The sequence below is a fragment of the Notolepis coatsorum genome, assembly GCF_963971535.1.
Source record: "Notolepis coatsorum genome assembly, chromosome: 10".
Taxonomy (NCBI): domain Eukaryota; kingdom Metazoa; phylum Chordata; class Actinopteri; order Aulopiformes; family Paralepididae; genus Notolepis; species Notolepis coatsorum.
Genome location: NC_140174.1, coordinates 56,928,345 through 56,944,822, shown reverse-complemented (window position 1 = coordinate 56,944,822; position 16,478 = coordinate 56,928,345). Strand labels below are relative to the sequence as shown.

The 16,478-nt window shown below is 41.2% G+C and overlaps 1 protein-coding gene across 2 annotated transcripts in view; it reads left to right on the top strand.

Moving 5' to 3' along the window:
- stx4 (syntaxin 4) overlaps positions 1-16,478 on the top strand; it is a 43,999-nt gene that overhangs the window by 15,263 nt on the left and 12,258 nt on the right. For both annotated transcript variants that reach the window (XM_084323908.1, XM_084323907.1), the window contains exons 3-7: positions 2,899-2,998; positions 4,137-4,211; positions 4,447-4,517; positions 6,423-6,531; positions 8,768-8,841. In XM_084323908.1, coding sequence (XP_084180034.1) covers positions 2,899-2,998; positions 4,137-4,211; positions 4,447-4,517; positions 6,423-6,531; positions 8,768-8,841 — 429 coding nt within the window. The remainder of the gene's footprint in view (positions 1-2,898; positions 2,999-4,136; positions 4,212-4,446; positions 4,518-6,422; positions 6,532-8,767; positions 8,842-16,478) is intronic.

The window sequence follows — 16,478 nt, the reverse complement described above, 5'->3', positions numbered from 1 at the left end:
AGCTTAACTACATTTCTCAATAGTGTTGCTCCTTTTAACCAAGTAGCGTTATTTGTAGTGTAACGTTAGAATAACACAGAATAACGTTAATACAATTACATGCATCATTGTTTACAATGAACGGGTGGGGCTAGTCAAAGGACTGGAGACGGGGACAAGTTAAACATGAATTAATTTATTATAACAGGTCGTTTTCGAGTCGTGCTGCAGTGCCTACGCACCACAGCTATTCTATTATATACTGCTTTGACGCTTCCTCCTCATCGTTGATTGCATGTAGTAGCTGCATCTAACGTTAGTAGCTAACGTTAAAACTAAAAAACACAACCGGACGAGACAAGTTGTCGGCTAGGATAATCACAACAATACTTCCGGTCCGGTCGGTGGGCTTCAAAATAAAAGTCTTAAACACCGGAAAAGACGGAGCGGTGGGCTTCAAAATAAAAGTTTTGGGAAATAAATTTCTCAAAAAAATTCTCTAACCGGTCGCAATAATATCGCTTATCGCGATATTTTCGGGGGCAATTAATCGCCCAGCAAAATGTGTTATCGTGGCAGGCCTATGATTGGACGTGTATTAGTAATATACAACCCGGAAATGGTTCACCTAGATCAACATCCCATAATAGCGATCTTTTTGCTCCACACTCATCACCCAACGCTACGAGGAGACTGGGGTGAGTTTCAGCCTGTTTGTTTACCATTTTCGATACAAACTGCTCTGATCTATATATCACCCATAGGACATGAATGATTTAACGTCGGCCACGGAATTATAAACGACAATCAAACTGCATTTGATGATCTAATATATGCATTTATGGCTATAACTCACGTTCTATGAAATACTGCAGAAAACGATAAAGACATATTTATACTCTAGACCGTATTTTTGTATGAATGTGTGAATGAAAAAGTAAAACGTTCCTACATCCTGAACGATAGATACCGGTAATTGATGTTGAATGGGCCATAGTAATGTCAATTTAGCAATACAATTTAAAAAGTTATAGCCCTGCAAAGAAGGTGAACATCTCCATAGACAAATAGTGCTGGCAGAGAGGCTACAAGGATGAGAATAAGCTCCGGCAGATAAAGGGTTAATAGTGAAACTGCAAGCCTCCAAGCCTCCCTGACACGTTATTTTGAGGGTCGCCCCTTGAAAACTTTGGGAACCATGTATTTATATAGTACATGATACCTAAGCACATACAGTACATATATCCTCATAAGTATCTATTAATTCGTATCAATTAGATACTCTTTGGGCTTGTTTTTATCTACTTATTCTTTATTTTTTTATCCACTTTTTCTCCTCCTGTTTTTCTCTGATTTTCTCCCATCCCAATTTAGTCGTTATGCCAATTCCCCCCTCCCCTTCCTGGTTGTTGCTCGCATGTGCCCCCCACTGGTCGTCTAGGGGGTCCTGAAGTCTTATCGGATGCTTCCTCCGTCACATAGGAGACAGCCAGCAACCTCTTTTCACCTGCCAGCGTGGACTCTCATTGGTGAAGTGTAACGCGTGGGAGGTCACACTACCTTCACCATATCCCTTCTTTGCTGTGCAGTAGGGCTGAACGATTAATCGATTTTAAATAGAAATCGCGATTTGGAATGATGCAATTAGCAAATCGCAAAAAAGAAAATCGCAATTTTCTTTTTTTAAATTTATTTAACCAGGAAGTCCATCGGTTTGGGAGAGGGAGGTAAGGGGTTTTAAATTGTGTGTTGTGAAGTTTAGACTTCAGAGAGGGAGAGTAAAGTACAGAAAAAAAGGTACCGTTGGGTACCGGTATCGATTCCCAGGTAAAAAGAAACATTTTCAGGCTCGGTGTCCCGAAAAGACCCACCGCGTAGGCCAGATGCAAGCCGCATTTTACAATAAACCTCTGTGGGGCTGCTTCAAAAAAATTATAATTATAATCGCAAATGTAATCGCAATCGCAATATCTGTCAAGAAAAATCGCGATTTCGATTATTTCCCAAAATCGTGCAGCCCTACTGTGCAGGCGCCCTGACCGACCTGTAGGAGTCGCTGTTTACAACGACCAGAATACCACCCCACCGGCTTCCCTCCCGCTGACTCTGCCAATTGAGCCAGTATGACGGTCGGCCAAGCCGGAGGCAACGCTGACAGCCGGATTCGATACCGGTGTCTCTTGCGTTGGTGACGAGCGCTTAGACCGCTGCGCCACCCAGCCGATCTACTTATTCTGAAAGAGTTCAACTAATTATTTTCGCTAGCAAGATCTCATTCGATTATTCATTCCATTAAGCCTACTGCCAGCAGGCACATTTAAAGAAATATAATCTGGTTGATTGGGGTAATGAGGGATTTAAAATTAGCTTATAGATTATGCATTTAACTTGTCGGCGAGGCTATTGAGACGTACTGTATTGTACCCATTTTGCAATCTGTTAATAAAGTTTTCAATCAATCAATCAATGCCGTTAGAAAATCAGGATTTATGCAATCAACACCTGCTGTCTTTTCAGGTGAGGCGGCCGTGCGCAATTTTCCTGAGTATCAAGTCTGGTTCGAATGAACTGAGACTGAATCAGCGTTCGAGGAACATGGAAAGCCTGGATTCAAACATCAGGTTAATTGAATCTGGCTAATGGGACTTTTGATCGACTTAGTTGAACCAGGTACGGGGAATAGGGCCCAGGTCAGCTCACCCAAAAAGGAGAGGCCTGACAGACATAACAGTGCAGTTCACATGGGAAGGAGAACCCCAGCAAATCAGACTATTTGAGAGAGCAGGTGAATATCGGGATCAACTGGGAGGCAGGTGTAATTTCGGGAAACAAACAAAGCATCCTCTTATATACCAATATGGTACTTTAAATGTGTGTGTGTGTGTGTGTGTGTGTGTGTGTGTGTGTGTGTGTCATTAGGTGCACGATATTCATGAGGGACTGGGGACTCTCAAAAGAAAGGTCTCTGAGCTTGAAAACAAACAGAAAACTGTGCTGGGCGTGGCCCTACCAGAAGACGGTGAGTATTTACTCACGATAAGAGGTCAAAGAAACCTAATCTTATAGCAAATATGAACATGGAAAGAAAAATATATATAAGGATACAGATAACGTTTTAATTTAATTTTATATATGCTATACTATATTATGTATAGTGTAATGAAATAAAAGATTGAAAAGAGGTAGAAACACAAATTCTGGCACAGGGATTCATATGTATGTACTTAAGACGTCTGTAGTTATCTACAAAAATAAATATAGTTACTTTTTCCTCAAATCAAGTCCGAACCAATCCAAAGCAAAAGAGAATTAATTTGAACTTGTATGTAATCAAATCCTCTATAACCTCCCCCACAGCCCGTACCTTTTCATAATCGCAAGCACTCCCAAAACTCTCTCTCTCTCTCTCTCTCTCTCTCTCTCTCTCTCTCTCTGTCTCTCTGAGAGAGATAATGAACACACATTTTTATTTTTACAGTCTATAGAACTCACTCATATCTGGCGAAAGAATGTCATGATTGAGAAGATGACAGACATCCTTTTATTCATAATGGTGAATATAGCTCCTGTAGTGAGTTTTGTGCCCGTATGATTTGATCAGCTTGGATGAACTTGCACAGCCCCAGTCCACAATTCCCTCCGCTGCTGTGCTCAGCAGTCAATTAAGCAGAAAGGAGAAATGGAGAGGAGCAGACATGCAGCGAGAGCCACAACAGTTTATTTAGTTTTGGGGCCTGAATATTAATTAATTAATTAATTAATATACATTTTGAATTTGATCACATTGTTAGTTTTATCAATGAAAATGTTTCCAGGTTTGAAGTGAACGATAGTTCGATATTAAAAACAGCCCTAATACGTATGTAAGAGAAATTCATATTATGGTACACAAACTGCAGGTATTTTACTGTGTAATAATAATAATAAATAACCAGTAATTACCTGGTAAGATCTGGTAATGACAAGTAATTATTTGTAATAATGGACGAGTGCCTGCTCAGGTAAAAATGTCCATTACAAATAATTACCTCTCATTACTTTGTAATTTGTGTACCGTAATATGAAGTGCTACCTCTGATTTTCCCTCCAGCACAGATATTATTTGAGAAATCTATTAGTGGTGTATGTTTTATAACATGTTTCCCCCCCTGATTCAGGTATGAAGAAAGAGCTCCAGACTCTCAGAGAGGAGATCAAGACCATGGCATGCCACATCCAGAAGAAACTGAAGAGTATTCTATTCTATTCTCAAAGCAAATCAGACTTCATTAATATAGCACATCTAACACATAGTTGCAACATACAATATACCAGATTAAAAGAGTGTAGTAAAAAAGGAGATATTTGTTTTCTAAATGACTGAGCGGGTTGACCTTGTTCCATTGTCATCATTTAGTGTTAGCTGTCAATCAGTCATGGAGATTTTAATTTAATTGAATTTTTAATATATTTTTTCTTTTTTTGCAGCCATTGAACCCAAGAAGGGAGATGACGATGGGAAATACGTGCCTATAAACCTGAGGATGCAACGAACACAGGTAGAGCCTTTATTTGTTAATCAATCTATAAGCGCTCATCTTATGTCTCTTCTCCACTCACAGTGCGCGTCTGGAACTAAATGTTGTACAATGAAAAACAAGCTGTGTAAAAGTACACCGGACGAGATGTTGGCACAGTGCAAATTTTGCAGTGAAAAAAGGTGTTGCATAACAGCAATGTGCACAATGACAGAAGGAGGGGAGATGCAGACTCTACAAAACTTGAAAGAAAGATACGGACTAGAGAATAGGGACCACTTTAGATATTTACAGATTAGGGACTACTATAACAAGGAAATAAAGCAAGACAGAGACAAAGAACAGAATGGAGTAATTAAGATAGTGGTAAAGTCATACGAAGGACGGAAGGGAAGGGTGATATCAGCACTATATCAGGCAATAATGGACAGTAAGGGAAATACAACATTGTATGTAAAAGAAAAGTGGGAGAAAGAGTTGGAAATAGAGATAACAGAGGAGGAATGGTATGACACATGTAAGACGCAACAAACAACCACAGGATCAAGGATATGGAGGGAGTTTGGGTGGAAAAACATAATTAGATACTTTATAACACCAGAAATACAGGGCAATTACACACCAGCAAAGAAAACATGTTGGAGTGAGTGTGGACAGGAAGGGGCGAACCATACACAACATATTCTGGGGATGTCAGAAGATAAGGCACTACTGGGAAGAGATAGGAGGGATAATAAATGAAATAATAGGATACAAAATACCCCAGGGAGGCCAAGTGTTGTATTTGGGGAATCTATCACAAGAAGGAATCCAAGGGGAAGACAAATACTTGATTAAGATATTGATAGTGGCAGCCAAAAAAGCTTTAACTAAACTGTGGTACAAGGTAGAAGTGCCGACGAAGGATCAATGGATAGAGTTGGTAGAGGGGATACAGGAAATGGAGAGAATCACACATCTGCTGAGGCTGCAAGAAGAAAAGTATGAATGGAAAGTGGGAAGAATACAGGAGGGGAAGTAACGACATCACAGAGGATTGAAAAGGATACAAGGAAATGAATGAGAATGTAAATAAATAATGCAAATATAGAATGGACCGAAGGACCCATGCCACACCTTTTCTTTTCTCATTTTTGTCTATTTGTTTTATATTTATGTACTGTTGATATGTTGAAATGTATTGTCTATGAATGTTGTCTATGTATATTGTTGAAAAAAAATGAAAATAAAAACGTAAGTAAAAGAAAAAAGTGTTGCTAGGTTACCAGTTCATTTATATCGCCGTGATTGGTGCGTAGAGCGGAATGAACTAAGCACAGAGTGACTGTTTGGGGAAGAAGGATTACTCTGGTTACAAGGGTTCATGAGATCTTGGCAGACATCGGAACTCATCTCAGCCAGTCACAATGCCAGGGCTGAACTAACCGCTATATAAGTCACACGTTTGGTATCCCATCTCAAATTGAAATACAGATGGGATTTTACACCCAACTCATCTGATGACGCAAATGTAAACAAACCCACATATTTGCATATTCATAATACATTTTGAAGATTGTGTTTCAGTCGTCTCTCGTCAAAATTTCTCTCAAATCGATCCTAGAGTGAAAACCTCTTTTGGGTTGTTTCGGTTTGTTGTAGAGGAGCCTTTGTTTGCGTTTGTATTTTGCATTGTGTATGTGTAACTAGGAGGGCAGAAACACACATTTTCAATTGCTTTGTGTAAATTGACTAAAATAAATTGATAAAAGAAATCTTTTGTCTAATTAGAATATCTTTAGTTGCCAATTTGTCCTCTGCATTTAACCCATCCTAACTATTTAGGAGTATTGCGCCCAGAGACGCAATACAAACTCCATTTGTTAATTATGAGAGGTCTGTACAGATGAATCTCTAAAATGTCCTCTGTTCCTCGTCTGTCTTCAGCACGGCGTCCTGTCCAGGGAGTTTGTAGAGTTGATGGGTCACTGTAATACTATCCAGGCTCAGTACAGAGACCGCAATGTGGAGAGGATACAGCGGCAACTCAAAATCAGTAAGTACACTGGAGGGCAGTGTCTAGATCCCACAGCCGGGGAGGACTTTACATTTCCCCATAGGTGGTGGGAGTGGTTAACACATTGGGTGCCACGCCCCTTCCGCGAAGTGCATAGGCCTTGCTGCCCATTAACCCCATGTAAGCGCTCACCTTGTTTGTAGAGCTAAACCTATATTTTATATTATAGCTATGGATCTAATAACGCTGTCGATTGCCAGTGGGTTTCTTCCGGTCAACGTGCAAAAAACAGATAATATTTTCATCTATACATTTCCGTTTTATACCGTGGTGAATATGAGTATAGTTTGAGTGATTCTGAGTAATCTCAGAAAAAGACGCGAAAACAGCATTTTTGTGTAATTCAATAAACACGTTGCCATTCCTCGCTTGGATCAACAATCAATCTGAAATCAATGCTAGATTATCGGTATTATCTTTCATCATGCACGCATGAAAGGGGGGTTGGAGCGGGGCGCACCTCCGTGCCGTGATGTGACCAACGCCACACACACACACACTAGGGATGGGTACTGAATTAGGTACTTTTAAAGGTACCTACAGAATCACGTCGGTACTACCGAGTACCGATTCACGTGAGATCCGTCGGTGCCAGATTTCGGTACTGTAAAAAAAATTATAATAATAATTCTTTATACTTTTTATAATATATTTTTTTTACTTATTGTTTTCACATCAACGTTCACACGCACAATATACGCTTACCTAGGATTTGACTTGATTCAACAACAAAGCAGTCGGGGCAATGGCAAGCCGAAAACGGTCGAAAGTGTGGTTATTTGAAGTTTGGATTATTTTTTGAGAACTGAGATTACAGATTGTGATTACGGTACATTTTTAGAGACTAAATTACCGAAAAAAAGCTACCGTTGGGTACCAGTATCGATTCACAGGTACCGGTACCGTATCGGTTTAAATGTGAACGGTACCCATCCCTAACACAAACAGACACAGACACAGAGCGATCGCGGGCAAAAGAATATCGGATCAACGCAAGATTGGTAATATATAGTCCTTACCTTGTATCTGGTGTACTGCAAAAAGAATAATCCAATTATCTGATCGCCATTCCAAATACTGGTCGCGGTAGTCTGTCCCACGTTATCCAGCATGCACATGGACAGGCGGGCGGGTGAACTCGTCGAGGCAACCGTGGTGACTATTTGTCTTGCCGGAGTCTTTAGAGCCCGCCCCCATGCCGCAGCTCGGTAGAGAAAACAAACTACATAGTTCCAAATGGAGTGCAATACCGGCCGCAAGGCGTTAGGCGGCGGTATTCACCGTCTGCGATCTCAGACACATTCAGTACAGCATGCACAAGGTGCCTCGATGGATTATGAATGGCAATGGCGAGTAAAAGGAAAACCGAGACAAAAACGTAGATCTGCGTTTCCGGCACTCAACCGCTGGGCCACAGAAACGTAAATCTATGTGAACGGCAACCAAAGGGTTAAGGGAGCGCTTCACCAAAAAACTATGCTGATTTATTTTGCACGTAATTTCACACACACACGCACACACACACACACACACATCCAAAAACTCTAAACAGTTTTGCACACATTCATTTAGTTTAACAATTATTGAGAGTAAATTAGTTTGAATATGGCCTCCAGTGAAGTCATCTGGGACATTGAATCCTTGTGTTGTTAATTACAGCTCAATGAAAGGTAAGGTAGCCGTTCCTATAAGACAAGGTATTGCTATTTTCTTTAATCTGCATCATTTCACGGAGCTGTGATTTTGTCTTCTCAGCACAAAACTAGACCACATGACATCTTTACAACAATACTCCTTGTTTATCGGTTTATATCTAGATATATGCTTGACTCCAGTAGATACTGTATGTCAATATTTAATGGAAATATTAGGATTTTTTTTTTTTTTTTTTTTTTTTTTTAATCTCTCTTTTCTTTACATCACTGCTATCAGGTGAAAATCCTGCATTTCAGAATGAATAAAATCAACCTAATCTTCAGTTTTAAAGTTTCAATTTGGGGTTTGAATGGGTTTCATGGGCCCTTGGCTCCCAACATAGAAAAACCATGTAAACTCTCAATATTATTGTTATTATTATTATAATACTTTTTTAATTTTTAATTTATTAATTAATTAAATCAACAAAACTGTAAATACAAGGTTTTAGTCCAACAACAATGATATAACAATCTCATTCAGTGTCCCAACAGCTGTGTAATGATGTTTCCTCTTTTAGCCGGCACCAATGTGACACACGAGGAGCTGGAGACCATGCTTGATGTTGGACAGACGGATGTTTTCACGCAGAACGTGAGTATATGTTCCTGTCGAGAGGCTGTGAGTGTGTACCAAGTATAGAGGTGGGAAGAGGCTTGTGATATATCCTGTTACTCATACTGTAGCATGACACCATTTGAGTCAGACACAGGGTGTCCGCGGGACCTTAAAAAGTCTTAAAAAGTCTTAAATTCAACTATCAACTATTAAGGCCTTAATTTGTCTTAAAATGTCTTAAATCCGACTTTCGGAGGTCTTAAAAACATGCCATGTCATCTTATGTTTCATTGTGAAATCTGGGGGTTAACTATTATTAACGGGAGATAAAGTCAGGCTTTTTTTTCTCTTTCACGCAAACGGTACGCAGTGGGGCGGAACCAATTTATGGTCCTTAATGTGTGTCGCCGTCGGGAGCTATTTCAGAACACCGGAGCATAGGTAACACGTTATTCAAGCCGTAGCGATAACGCTGACGTTTAGTTTCGTTTAATTGATTTGTATTTATTTGCACTCGTTAATTTAACATGGGAAAGTGCAAATTTAATGAGAACTGGCTCGAAAACCCTCTGTTTGCACCGTGGTTGGTCCCAGTGAAAGTACGAGGCCCGCTGCAAACTCCGCAAAAAGGATTTTAAACTGGGAACGATGGGAATAAAAGCAGTCGAGTCACACATGCACAGCGCTAAGCATGTTACATCTGCAAAAACCCGCCTGCAGACAACTTCAATATCAAATTTCTTTTCGACGCCGTCCACATCAACTGCTCAGGGACAGGTAGGTCTACCACCAATTACATCTGCACCTGTCCGGGTAACGTTCGGCTCCACGCCAACCCTTGAAGCTGAGGTACTGTGGGTTCTAAATACGGTCGCAAAGCATCAGTCCTACAATGGAAATGAGGGACTAGGAGAGGTGTTTCAAGCGATGTTCCCTGACTCTGTTAGGATCTATGCGTAACAGTACTGTATATTTGCATATCATGTATGTCACAAATGTAACGGTAATATATACCTGTATGTCATGTATATCCCTATGCCATAAATGTCATGTATGTTGTGCATGTCATAAATGTCACTATGAATTGAAAATGGGGGACCCTGATGTAAACAAGACAAACGTCTTTCTCTGGTCTGCATCCCCTTATTATTGTGTGTATTGAGCTGTACTGTATTGTACCCATTCTGAAATCTGTTAAATAAAGTATTCATTCAACCAAACCACAAAAACAAAACAACTGGATGAATGAAAACTTTATTTAACAGATTGCAGAATGTGTACAATACAGTACAGCTCAATACACACAATAATAAGGGGATGCAGACCAGAGAAAGACGTTTGTCTTGTTTACATCAGGGTCCCCCATTTTCAATTCATATTGACATACACAACATAGAATAGATAGAATAGAAATACTTTTATTATCCCGTGGGAAATTTGACACTGCAAATCGCTCAACATTTAAACATTTAGACAGGACAGGTCACGAATTAGAATAATAACACAAATCAATCAAGTTGCCTAGGATAAGAGTAGAGTAAAATAGAATAAAAATGAAATAAAATATACAGAAATAAATACAGTAAAAACATACATGACATAGTACTGTTCTGTTACCCAGAGATCATAACAGAACATATTATATATATATGATGGGGATGAGACTGTACATTAGGAGGAGGGGGGGGGGGGGGTTGGACATTTACGGTGGCCAGTTTCGAATTGCAGCCTCCCGTAGGTGCTCTTTTTTTTTTTTTTTACTTTATTTTTTAGCGTTTATCGCTATTCTGGTCAAGCATGACCGACAGTTGTAGGGTGAAACGGGAGAGAGAGCAGGGGGAGACATTCGGCAAATGACGGCGAGTCCGGGAATCGAACTCGGAGTCAACCAGATCCGTGACGCAGCACGGAGTCCCGCGACGCAGCGCGGTAACATGGTGTGCTACTGGAGCACCCCCCGTAGGTGCTCTTTAAGAGCGGTTTTGAATGTGGGCAGGGGTAAAGTGGGTTTTAGGAGTGAGGTTAAGCAGTAGTCTGACCAGTTTGTTTTGTGATGTTTGTAATCTTGTTTTTAGTGCCTTTGAGGTGCTTTGGTACCATGAGGTGCAGGCATAGTCGTAGTACCCTTGAATGAGTGTACTGAGAGTACCCATGATTTTTGCCATTTTGTTATCGTGAAATTGGTATTAAATTTAATTCTGAGTGGCATTAAAAAGTCTTAAAAAGCCTTAAATCTGACTGGGCTAAACCTGCAGATACCCTGCAGACAGTCTTTGTGCAATATGTTTAGCGGCAGTTCTCATGTGTGCACTGCCACCTAGGAGCTCCCTATTAATTCTGTAATTGACCATAATTCACACAGTGGCCATTTTGCTCTTATGTTAAGGTTGGGATTCCTTTCCAATGACTGAATAATACGAGCAAAATGGCCGCTGTGTGAATATTGTCAATAAGGTGTCTGATCCCCATCACAGGCTCAATATGACTCAAGAAGCAAATCAAACGCATCCCTCATATTGCCCTGATATTAGGGGTGTAAAGGTATGCGTATCCGTACCGAAGCGTTTCAGTGTGTAGTGTACCGAATGAATACAACGGTATGTTAACCACTAACGACCACCTACCAGGGGCTGTTTTTTTCACAATCTAATATAATTATAATTATTAAAAAAAAAATTACAAGTTGATTATTAATTTCAATTCGTTACTGCACACTACATCACCCCTGAGTGGAACATGGAAAGCCAAACTTTCCCCAACTGTACCGAAAACCCGTACCGAACCTTGACTTAAACCGAGGTACGTACTGTACCGTGGTTTTTGTGTACCGTTACACCCCTACCTGATATAGTAATGTCTCATTTCAAGCTTTGTATACAAAGCTCTATAATGAACCGGATTCTGAGGGTTAAGTCAAAACTAATTATTATTAAAATATGAATCGTGGGGTGAAAACACAAGCTGCTGCTGAAATACAGTATAAAATCACCCTTTTCTCTCTCCGAAGTCTCCTTTCAAATCCTCCAGTCAATGAACGTTTAGTGCTGCCACCACTGGTCATAAATAAGATCAGCACCATGACCTGACAGGTTAACAGTGATAGTAATGTGTTTTATTGGCGACCAGTGGTGGCAGCAAGCTTTCCCTGAAAACCATAGAAGAAGGCGCCATTACCAATTTGAAAGACTTGGAGTGCTAAGTGAGTGAATTGAGTGAATTCTGAGTGAATTCTGCTAATAGCGTTGGTGTTGCTCGCCTGTACACGCTACTATTTCCAATTCAAAGGTATATAATAGGTATTATGTTTCATCATGAATGCATGAAAGGGAGGGGGGGAGGGGTTGTTTTTTGATACTTTGATCGCCAGTAATGGCATTCGTTTTGAATACTACATACGTTGATCGGCCGGATCTATATGAAAACATTGTAGGATCAAGGTGAAATTGATGTCATATAGTCCTTACCTTTGATCTGGGTTATTCCAAAAATAATATTCCAATTGTCTGATCGCGATTTCCAGTATTGATGTCCATCTGGTCCTGGACATAATTTGGCATAACTTATGCATCGAGTGTGCTAGATGCATTTCGAAATGGTCGGATGAAGCGATTTACTTGGCTCCGTCTAAATTCTGCCCGGAGGGGTTATGAACTTATGATGTCACACGAAATAAGGTTTCAAAGGGTGGGCGATACTGCCACCTAGCAGGATGCGGCCGGTATTGCACTTTTGGGATTTCAGAATGATTTCCTATGGTAATACAGAGGTCCGTGGATGAATAATGAATACAAAAAAATCAAATAAAATAAACGATCAAAACCCGAGAAATCTCGGGTCTGGCAGTCAATGTGTTAACACTTTGAGTGCCAGCCACGGCATAATTCGTTATTTCATGCCAACCGTTGAGTGCCAGAAACGAGATATGCTGTTTTTTAATCGTTATTTTTTTTTATTAGCGATTTCCATTCATATTTCATCAATCTAGCCTCACGTTACCACTGGTACTCTCTCTGAGCTCGAATTGGGAAAATACCGCACCCTATTGTCTCTCGGATGGTACTGCACCCCATTGGATTGGACTGAATGAAACGCATGGGACACATTTTACTTGTCAGGCATGTAATCCGAGCCTATTGCAGTCATCGCCCACCATCAGAACAGCGTGGAATATGTCTTTCGACCACCCAGCGTTATGGCCTGGCTCCGCCCATAAGCACTTTGAGTGACAGTCAGTCCAGAGAGAGAGAGAGAGAGGGAGAGGGGGAGAGGGGGAGAGGGGGAGAGAGAGAGAGGGGGAGAGAGAGAGAGGGGGAGAGAGGGAGAGAGAGAGAGAGAGAGAGAGAGGGAGAGAGGGAGAGAGAGAGAGAGAGAGAGAGAGAGAGAGAGAGAGAGAGAGAGAGAGAGAGAGAGAGAGAGAGAGAGAGAGAGAGAGAGAGAGAGAGAGAGAGAGAGACATTCAAATCAAAATGGCCTGATTTACTGGAGGAGGAAAGGGGCTGAGCTGAATTAGTGTCTAGTATTTAGACACTAAAACACATTGATACGAACTCCTATTACTATAATACAATGCTAGAGACTGAAAAATGACATTTATAGTACATGTCAAGTCAACCATTAAGTCATTTCTGGGTCCTTTTTCCTTTTTTTCCGATATTTTAATTCATTATCCACCCAGGGAGCCTGCAAAATTACAAAATCACTTTTAGCCATTTAAAAAAATAATGTTTATTTAAAAAATGTTAAGCACATGTATAGGTCCTGTTGTTCAGCCTCACAATGCTATTTGATAGTAAATGTGTTTATATGTCCCACCCTCTGGCCTCACAGGGTTAACCTCTTAACACTTTCAGCGCCACGCCTGGTTTTCCGTTTTACCGCTTGAATGCCACCATCGGCGCCAATGTTAACGTTAATATCGCCTAATCTATGTTTTTTTTTTTTTTTTTTTTTTTGGTCTTTTTCCCCCTCCATTTTCCTCCGATTTTCTCCCATCCCAATGTTAGTCGTATGCCAATTCCCAGTCCCTTCCTGGTCGCTGCGCTTTACCCCCCACAGTCAGATCATTTGGGAGAGTGGAGGCCACCACGTGCTTCCTCCGACACACGTCCAGCCAATCACCGCTTCTTTTCACCTGGCAGCGCGGATTCTCATTGAGAGGGCGTAGCGTGTGGGAGGACCACACTATCCCCCTCACGTCCAATCCGCGCTTAGCAGGCGCCCCGACCGAACTGTAGGAGTCGCTGTTTACAACGACCCGGACCCACCCCGCCAGCTTCTCCCACCCTCTGATACAGCCAATTGTATCAGTGCAGACGGCCAGCCAAGCTGGTGACAACCCCGGAGCTGTGAGCTGGATTCGAACAGGCGAACCAAGCTCACAGCTCCGGGGCTGGTGACGAACGCAATCTCCGCTCGACCACCTAACCGCCACGCCTAATCTATGTTTTAAATTATGGCTATGTGTCTAATCTGCCCATCGCATTATCAAAGACTATTTTCCAGTCAGTGCTGTGAAGGCAGATTGTTTTTTTATCGCGTCGTTGCCGTTTCAGAGCAGTTAGAAAAGCCCCCGTTTTGATATAAAAAACAGCTCATTCTGGAGCATTCTATGAAAATCGTCTTTTAGTGGAATATTCCACAACGTTGATATTCGTCGGCCTTTTTATGAATCGTTTTCAAATAAACGATAGATGATCAATATTATACGTGCACGCACGCACATTACGGCCGCGCACTGATAATCGCTCCGTTGATTTCATCACGGACTTTTACAGTGAAACCGAAAGAAGACATTTCACAAAACAGCTTATAACTTCATCAAACTTACTCTGATTATCCTACCACTGATAACATAGAGTCCTTACCTGACATCAGATGGTATCCAACTATATTCCAATTCCTGATCACCATTCGAAAAAATCGATACGTGTATGGATCCAACGCGATACAGTAGAACTCCATGATCCGCGGGGATCTGAGGCTCCAGAATGAACTCTAGTAACCCCGGCTGGATCAGTGAACTGTGGAGTACCGGATTTTTTTCCCCATTCATTTTCATTGAGTCCATTCCAAAATCACTTATGTCATCTGGGAGACGACAGGGGGCGCTTTTTTCCACAGTGATCGCCGGCGCCCCTCGGCTATACTCGGGTAGGCTCGGGTGATGCAATAATTTTTCAGATCGCAAAAAAAATAAAAAAATCCGAGAAATCTCGTGAGTGGCATGCAACCACCTATAAAAAAAACCGAGAAATCTCGTGAGTGGCACTGAAAGTGTTAAAGGGGAACTCCAACATTTTGGGAAATTAGCTTATTTAACATCTTCCCTGGAGTTAGACAAGAAGATACATTTTTTGTCTCTGTGCGTGCATTTTAGCTTTGGGAATAGACGCTCCGTTAGCGTAGCTTAGCTTCATCACTGGAAGTGGGGGAGGGTTTGAGCCTTACAGTGTATTGCAAGGTCTGACATTGACCAAACTTGATATGCATGACCTTGGTGGGCTCTAGGTCAACTCCTGAAAAGGGGGTCAATGTCAGACTTTGCAATCAAAAGTTAGGGGGCTAATAACCCTTGCCATAATTTCAGTGTGCCCCCTAACAATGAGTGACATAACAAAATAAAGTTTAAAAATAAAGTTTAAATATAAAAATAAAATATTTTTAATTTTTTTATGGATGGAAGAGCCGCACATTGACGGGCAAAGAGCCGCATGGCCACCCCTGGGCTATATGGTATCAATCTTGCGTTGATCCAATAATTCCTTCATTGCGATTTCATCATGCATTCATGATGTAACATAATACCGATAATATAGATGTGATTTCAAAATAGTAGCGTGTACAGGCGAGAAATTACAAAGTTTTTAGTGAATTGCACGTATTGCTGCATAGTGTTGTTTTCTGGGATTAGACAGGATTATTCTAAAACTATAGTCATATTCAACACGGTATAAAACGGGAATGTATGGATGAGAAAATTATTTCTTTTTCTCATATTGAACGATAGATAGGTGATTTCAAATGGGCAATATTATTATATCCATAGCTATAATATATAATATAGTTTTATCCCTGCAAACACCGCCACGTATTCCTATACTTTAAAGCGCTGGCCTTTCAACAGTAACAGTAAACAGCGCCCTCTGGCAATGAATGAGTTAATGTTGTTTCGATTTTGCAGGCATATATCCCCTCCGCCTGAATGCCTTCTACAACAGAACTTTGTTTCCGCGTCTCTGATTGGCCAGGTCATTTTTATTTTTTTTTTAATCTTTTTCCCCCTCCTTTTTCCTCTGATTTTCTCCCATCCCAATGTTAGTCGTTGTGCCAATTCCCAATCCCCTTCCTGGTCGCTGCGCACTTACCCCCCACAGTCGGTCTGGGAGAGTGGAGGCTACCACGTGCTTCCTCCGACACACGTCCAGCCAATCAACCGCTTCTTTTCACCTGGCAGCGCGGACTTTCACTGAGAGGCCGTAGCGTGTGGAAGGATCACACTATCCCACTTAGATCCTATCCGCGCTTAGCAGGCGCCCCGACCGAACTGTAGGAGTCGCTCTTTACAACGACCCGGACCCACCCCGCCAGCTTCTCCCACCCTCTAATACTGCCAATTGTATTAGTGTGAACGGCCAGCCAAGCTGGTGACAACGCCGGAGCTGTGAGCTGGATTC